Source organism: Impatiens glandulifera, chromosome 8 (genome assembly GCF_907164915.1).
Source record: "Impatiens glandulifera chromosome 8, dImpGla2.1, whole genome shotgun sequence".
Lineage (NCBI taxonomy): Eukaryota > Viridiplantae > Streptophyta > Magnoliopsida > Ericales > Balsaminaceae > Impatiens > Impatiens glandulifera.
In genome coordinates this window covers 3,048,449-3,056,629 of record NC_061869.1, presented here as the reverse complement: position 1 = coordinate 3,056,629, position 8,181 = coordinate 3,048,449, and the positions used below count along the sequence as shown (strand labels likewise).

The 8,181-nt window shown below is 27.8% G+C and overlaps 1 protein-coding gene across 1 annotated transcript; it reads right to left on the bottom strand.

Moving 5' to 3' along the window:
• Positions 1 to 6,313: 6,313 nt before the first annotated feature.
• On the bottom strand, positions 6,314 to 7,830 carry LOC124911761 (protein SRG1-like). Its single transcript, XM_047452275.1, has 4 exons — positions 7,550 to 7,830; positions 7,221 to 7,468; positions 6,693 to 7,017; positions 6,314 to 6,607 (listed from the first exon to the last, which is right to left on the bottom strand). Exons 1-4 carry the CDS (start codon positions 7,763 to 7,765, stop codon positions 6,314 to 6,316), a joined length of 1,083 nt encoding a protein of 360 aa, XP_047308231.1. The 5' UTR covers positions 7,766 to 7,830.
• Positions 7,831 to 8,181: the final 351 nt, after the last annotated feature.

Sequence of the window (8,181 nt, the reverse complement as noted above, 5' to 3'; positions counted from 1 at the left end):
AAAAATTAAAGGAACAATTTTTTTTCCCATTTTGCCAGCAAATGATCCAACTTGTCATTTTAGTGTTAGATGTAGACATCCTAATCCTTGATCTAGTTGGATTATTTCCAAATAAATTTATATTATAAATATATAATAAGAAACAATTTTGTCAGGATTTGGGAAAAAATCTAATAATTAGGTTTAACTAAAAAGTTGACGGAAGAGCACCGGTGACCTTTATAAAAGTTAAAGGGACAATTTGTTTCAAAAATTAATTTGAGGGCCAAAAGTGAGCGATCGAAATAATTCGAGGACCGCCCAAATAATTTGCCCTAATAGTTATATTTGTTGTGCAGGGGTTATTAAGACTAATAATTCTAATTTCTAATTTGTAGTTCTTTATTTGTTTGAGTTAGTCATATGACCTTTTGTTTTGAATTATATATATATATATTCTTCTAAATTAATAGAAAATATTTTAATATATTTTTTTGATAAATTAAATAATGTTATATGAATTTATCTACATATACCCTATCAATTAAGGTCCACTGATTTATCCCACTAAGTAGCCTAATGATAAGAGTCGGTTTAAAAGACCAAAGATCACGAGTTTGATTCCATTTGGAAGCGCTTTAAATTTAAGCGGGGACCATAATTATGAGGTCTCAGGTTAGTTCTCTTTTAATTAAAAAAAAAATGTATCTACATGCACCCTATCCATTAAGACTGACTTACTTATCATACCAAGGTAGCCTAATGGTAAGAGTCAGCTTAAAAATCTAAAAGATCACGAGTTCGATTCCATTACGGAGGAATGTAACGCTTAAATAAATGAAAAAAAAAAGTTGACTTACTGGTTATCATTTTACAATAGTTTTGATGGATTTATACCTAGAGCAAGTTAAGACTTTAACAAGGCTAAAGATGACAAGAAATAATGATGATTTAAAAAAAAACAAAAAAAACTAGTCATCTGGATAACATTAATGTTTTCAACCAGTTACAACAAGCCAGCATATCCGGTCACATAGAGTGTCACGTCTCTTCGTATTTTTCGTACGTTATTAATTAATTAATTTATTTTTAATTAAAAGAGAAATAGAATAATATCTAGAGTAATTTTCGCTTAAATTTAATTTTTTTTTTAGGACGGTGTGTTTTGTTTCTTTTTTTGGAGTGCGATTAATTTCTATGAGTTAATCATATAATCTGTTAAAACATTTAACCAATTAACTAGATGAGCGAAACGCATAACGTGCTCGAACAAGAATATCCAGTATTATTGTCACTAAGCTAAAAGGGATGATATCTATATATTTTGAAAGAAGATAAAAAAGAAGCTAACCTGAAGAGTTATAAAAAGATATACAAATATGTTGAAGATCAGTAATACCAATAGTAAGTAATACCAATTACTATTCAGTATTACTAAAACTAGGTTTATTACTTGTAGACTAGTTTGGTATATAACTTTTTTTAACTATAAATCTTTGATTATTTCAAAAATCTTGATTTAAGATAATCTTGAGAAAGTGATATTTTTATTTATTTATAAAAGGTGTTAATATATAAGTATATATATTTTTAAATAAGAGTATTATAATATTTTTGTTATATATGAACTAAATGATATAATTAATAATTTATATATAAAAAAGAAAAAAGTCTTAATATTCTTTTGCATTCTCTTGGTTCTCCTTCATTTTAGTTTAAATTTTAAATCACTTATTATTAAAAATTCGAACTTAGTTTGTATGATCATCAAACATTAAATTGTGTTATACAGAGTTGAATTATCACCAGTTAATCATTTAAGGTTTGATTCAAATAGACAAAAACATCTACTTTTAATTAATTTTTCAAATATATAAATAAATTATATTTAAAATAAAATAATAAGAGTTTTCACATTATCACAACTCATGTCCATACTCCGTACCCACATAAAACCATTTCAATTCAAACAAAAGAATCCGCAAAACCCACCAAACCCAGTTGTAGAAGCAACAATAATTTAGATAATAAAATTTAGAAACTCAGAATTTTTCATTTTACTTTAAATATCAATTAATTTGTAACATGAAAAATTAACAAAAGTAGAAAATATCACGTCAAATTAAGAATTTAGGACAATACTCAAATAATTAAAATTGTGATAATTGTTTTTGAAAGAAACAACTTATTAATGACACTAACTTTATTTTAAGACAATTTAAGTCAAAATAGAACACTGATCTTTGATTACTTCAATTATTAATATAACTAGATAGGATCTCATGTGTTGCTGGTAATTATAAGACGAATGTATAAATAATATGCATAAAAAATAATTTTAATAAAATTTGTATAAATAATCAAGTTTTATGCACACATCCATTAAGTTATACAAAAAAATATATATATATATATGTGATGGTAATAAAATGTGCAATTCATCCCGTTCAAACAAATATAAGTCAAGATAGTTTATCTTAATAGTTTAATTGACAAATTTTAGTATAAATTCTTTGACTATTTTTTTTTGTTATAATATATCTTGAATTTTTGTCAAACATTGTCAGACTAGTTAAAAAATTTACAAATCTAAATATATATATATATATATATATATATATATATATATATATATATATATATATATATATATATATATATATATATATATATATATATTAGGACAAGGAATCATTCAAAATTACCTATTTCCTACCCATGCTTGATGTTGACGACTTTTATAATATATATTATTATATTTTTGTTTGATTGAAGTGTTTCTATAATCATTTATATAAAATTAAAAAAATAATTTAAAAGAATTAATTTTTTTTTTATTTTGAATAAAAAAGAGCTAGCATTACACTCCCACCTCCATAACCCCGCTTAAACTCAAAGTGTTTTCAGATGTAATCGAACCCATGACCTTTTGGTCTCTTAAGTCGATTGACTCTTACCACTAAACTACATTGGTGAGATAATTTAAAAGAATTAAATTGTAAATAAAATATATATTTTAATTTTTTTTAAATACTATATATTTTTTTATATAATACATTAGTATGTTGTCAAATCAATTAGTAGAAGTAGAATTTATTAATAAAAAATATAAATCACAAAATATTTTAAGAATACTTGATCGGCCAATAATTTTAAAAAGGAAACATAAGTTGATAAATAATAATATATATTAAAATTTTGCAACACAAAATAGATTAAATAACTTAATATAACTTATTTTGGGTTAGTTCTTATTCACAGAATTAATGGTGATCTAAAATTCAAATAATAATTAAGTAATATAATAGGGTTAGGCTTGGCTTGGGCTTATTCAATATATTCAATAAATATGGAATTGTTTTATTTCAACAAGTTAACATACTTTTGCCTCTTTTTAAACAAGATGTCAATAATATGATAGAATATAGAGGCGTGGGCTTTATAATTAATATATTCCATTAAATATGATAAATTTATGGACTTATTTAAATTCAACAAGATGCCAATTATTCAATAATTGAGGCTTGGGCTTCAATATATTCCATTAAATATGATAAAATTATACAAGTTACATTTTTTTTTTTACAAAATTACACCCCAAATCTTAAAAACAGCGGAATTCAAAATTTTTCTTCTTCTTCAACTTTTTAACTTGAGTAAATAAACTACTATTTTAAAATGATTTAATCAGACGTAGATATTCAAGATGAGATGTACGACTATTTATAAGTTAACTAGTTAAAGTGATTTTTAAAATTTGTTTTAAATTTTCACTTAAAACACGGTGGTAAGATCATGTTAATTTTCAAACTCAATATATAAAAAAGTGGCTCTGTAATATAGTGGACACTTATTTTCCCTTTTTATCTATAATATAATATAATGCCTTTAACTTAAACCACTTTATGATAAATTGAACCCGTAATCTTTTGATTTTTTAAACCGATTCTTACTACTTTACTAACTTAGTGGGTTAACCTATTTATATTAAGTATATTGAAATATTTCTAAACTTTTCCGATTACCTAGTTGTACAGATAACACCAGTATGACAGGGGCACAAGTGGAATTAGTGACGGTTGAATTAGCCATTGCTGTTAAGAAGCGGCCAAAATAAATGTCATTGGAAAAACGTCGCTATTGTTCAAATTGTTGTCACTAAAAGTTAATAATAATGGTAGTTGAACCAGTTGATAGTCTTCACCATTTTTTTTATGCTTTAATATGTATTTTGGTCAATAGTGACGGATAAAATTATCGTTCCCTTTTTTGAAAATAGTCTATTATTAAAGAATGACATCAGAAAAATTAAAATAATGAAAGACTAAACAAAAGACACACAAAAAAAATTTAACATGTACGAAGAAGAGTGATGAACTCCCCAACCAACTTCACGGACTTTCAGAAACGAATCTCAAATAGTGTCATAATAATGACGTTATGAAAAAATAGCGTTATTTCGATCGAATCAATTTGGAAATAATGCTATCGTACTTTGGCCTTTTGGGAGGATTCCATGTTTTGTGTGGGTTCAAACCATTTCTAGTAGAGTTTATGGATTTGATTTTAACAACTTACAAGGTTCAAGGAACATATTGGCGTCACAATGCTTAAAAAGTATGTTATTAGATCCATCAAAATACTTTGTCCAAGGGTTGGTTTAGCCCCATGATTGTTTATTCCTCTTTTTTCTTTATTTATTTTTTGTTCCAAAACTATGATAGTTTTTTTTTACAAGTAAATTTAGTGGGAATTTGGTTGAGGGGTTTGAAAATGAAAAAAAAAAAAAATGGATGATAGAAATATCATGTGTTTAGTTAATGAGTTTGGAAATAAGATGTTTAGAAATAAATATTGGGAAATACAAAACCCAACAAAAAAAAAAAAAAAAAAAGAAAGTTGGGTTTAAAAAACTCATTCCTAATTTTAGATTTATTTTTATTTTTTAATAATAATCTATTAATTAAGTTATCAATTCTTTTCCTCTACACTCCTCCCCAAATATTTAGATAATTATGTACAATTAATTAGAATATTGGATTATTTTGATAGGATGTTTTGAATTTAGTTGGATATTAAAATGTATTTTGTGATCAGAAATTGACAAAGTATTATGCTACTTTTTTTATAAAGTAATTTTGATGTCAAATTGTATAAATTTATCATATTTATTTTAAGGATAAATTTAGTATTTATTATATTGGTATGGCTAAACCCATTCTAATTGCAATTGGAGCATTCAAACCTAGCAACCCTTATAATATTTTTAAGGCATTTTCTGTTTGATTCCCTAACCCCCTGTGGATTTTTGTATTTTAATGTTTTCATTTGAATTCATCGATAAACTTTCGTGTTATAATGCTTTTCATTTGAATCGATCTTGAAGTCAGATACGCCTATTTCAGAAAAGTCACCATTTGAGTAGTTTGCTAAAAGATAGTTAGGAATTGGATTATGATAACAAATTCGAAATTCAAATCGAACACGTCAAGACATTTAAAATCAAATCAACTTCAAAACTTCCAAATGAATACAAATAAAAAGCTCTAGAACTTGTTCAATTACATCAAACAATGAATAGGGATCAAATTACAAGTAAAGAGCTTTCATTAGGTTCAAATAATAGGAATAACAAAATAAATAAGGTGTTATAACCTTTGAGCATACATAGTTTAAGCTTAATCACCAGAATAATTAAAAATCTCATAGAAAATTTCCCATATTTAAAAGAATTATCTAAATTCCTAACTGAAGATGATATAAAAGTTAATTTTTTAAACTTTATTGTTTGTTATAAACACAAAGTTTGACACAACCCACAACATAATTGATGTAGACATGTCATGAGACAAATTTTCGAGGACAATTGTAGGATGATAAATATATCATTTATCTACCTTCTTTAATTATTTGGTTGGCATTTGATTGTCACTGGTATACATCTTTTATTTTATTAATTATCAAATAATAGTAATAATTTAAGTTGAACATTGAAAGACCATCATGGCTCAATTAGAAATCAAGTATACTATCAAAGGAGAGTTTAATTATTGGAAATAACAAAAGAAAAATCATTAAAGCAACCATGGTTTAAAAAAAGTCATGGTTATTGGATCATGGGTCAATAATATCTATGGTTAAAGTCGAACTAACTAGATAGTGATTTGAAACAAAGTAAAGAGTAATAGCGACACTTTTACAAAGATTGAACTGAATACAATTATGCAAATGACACAAAATATGTATATAAACTTAGCCAATTTAATACATAGAGGAATACTTTATTCTCATAACAACTTATTTCTTCTCCTTATAATATATACCATAATTAAATTCATTTCTCTTTTGGATCACCTTCATCCTCCTTGCCTTTGATTCTCAATACATCCACATTGAATTTACGGTCTAGTTCACGGCCAATATATCCCTTGATGAAATCGATTACACTTACGGTGCAGAATTGTGGCGCCGTTCCTGTTCCAGTTTTAGGGCACGTCAAGCTTTTGGCTGGACCAACCTTCCCGTCCAATCTTGGAGTGATAAACGTCGCTATAGACATCCTCCTCTCCACTTCTGAATGAACAATCGCCCTATGTTCAATGCTCTTGTATGCTCCATTGCTAATTATCTTCAACCCAAAAAAGCTTCAATTTGGTGTACTAGATTCTATATTATATATATATATGATTTAAAATGTTAAATCCTCATGTTACCTCTAAAGCATCGCCAATATTGACAATGAATGCTTCTGGAAGTGGTTTGATTGGAACCCACGAACCATTATGTTGTATTTGTAAACCATCGACATTGTTGACCTGAAGGAGGATGGTGAGCCCGACTGGGTCTGAGTGTGGAGTTAGACCGTTGACCAGGTCTGGTTGGGGGCAAGGTGGGTAATAGTTGATCCTCGACGATTGCATCCCTTCTTCAAATAAATCCTCAATTTCCTCCTCATCTATGTTTAGTATTTTCGCGAGTAGGTTTAGCACCTTCATGAACAGTTTGCTTAGCTCCGATGAATATTCTTTTAGCGTTTCACTGCATTACAAGATTACAAATAAGTTCAATAGCGACGATTGCAGAGTATTCAAAAACGTCGCTAAAGATTAATCAACAATAGTATTAAGTTATCGTTGCTAATTATATCGACGGTTATAAAGTGTCGTTAATTCGTAGGTATAAAGTATGTTTTCCTCTAAGATGTCTTTGTTTTTATGTGACAGAGAGATGAGAAGATCGACCTGAAAGAAGGTGGGAGATTTTTCCAAAGTCGAGGTTTTCTCAAATGAAGAGGAAGAGTAAGCAGGTACAACATGTCGCACCAGTCGAGCTTCTGCTGGTCGGAGAAAACAAAAGCTTGGCCATAGCCTTGTACATCCCCTGGTTCTTGTTCAAGCTTAGTCTTCTCCTCCATGGGAGAATCGAAGAATTGTTCTATTTCTGATTTCATTTGCTTCACAAGTGAAGTGCTTACACCATGATTAACCAACTGTAATAATCAATGTTATCGTTTTTATTTAAGAAATAGGAAAGAATGAACAAATTCTAAAGAGAAAGAGAGATATAGTACATGAAAGAATCCCCAATTTTTGCAGGCATCGTCCAGTTTGTGGAGTTCAGATTGAAACAAATCATGATCTGAAGAGAAAAGCAGTGCATGCAAGTCGATGACAGGGATTTGATCTAGTAAACTGGAAGAATCGACAATATTGGGCGGTGCAAAATCATTATCGTCGTCTTGATGAAGATCAAGACGTCGTATGTACCTCGCCGGAACTTGTTTCATGTGCGGTTCTTTCTTAACTAGCTCTTGAACGTTCGGCACCGGCAAAGACCCTCCAAATTTCTCCACTTCCATCTCTTTTTGCTTGTAATGAAATCAATTTTTCTTTGTTGTATATGAAGGCAAGTAGAGTGGAAAGAGTCAAAGTTTTGTTTTATTTAATTGCATTTAAATTAGCTGTCCAATGTACTAAAAAAGTCATACAACTCCAAATTTCTATTTGCAATTTGAAACTTAATAAGATGTACCAAAAATATGTTACTAATTAATTACACTATATTCAATACACCTAATTTCATGATAAAAGAAAAGTCCCACCTCTTTATGTTTGATTTGATATAAAAACAAACAATCTAAATAAGCATAAGTTCAATTAATACTTGTAAAAAAAGTAGAAAAAAAACAATAGTTATAGAACT

Bases quoted from the DNA above. Each gene is read 5' to 3' on its own strand.
- LOC124911761 (XM_047452275.1), bottom strand. From the start codon at position 7,765: ATGAAACAAGTTCCGGCGAGGTACATACGACGTCTTGATCTTCATCAA. The intron at 7,469-7,549 runs GTACTATATCTC...TGATTATTACAG, and splicing joins AAAATTGGGGATTCTTTCAT to TTGGTTAATCATGGTGTAAG. The intron at 6,608-6,692 runs GTAACATGAGGA...TTTGGGTTGAAG, and splicing joins ATATTGGCGATGCTTTAGAG to ATAATTAGCAATGGAGCATA.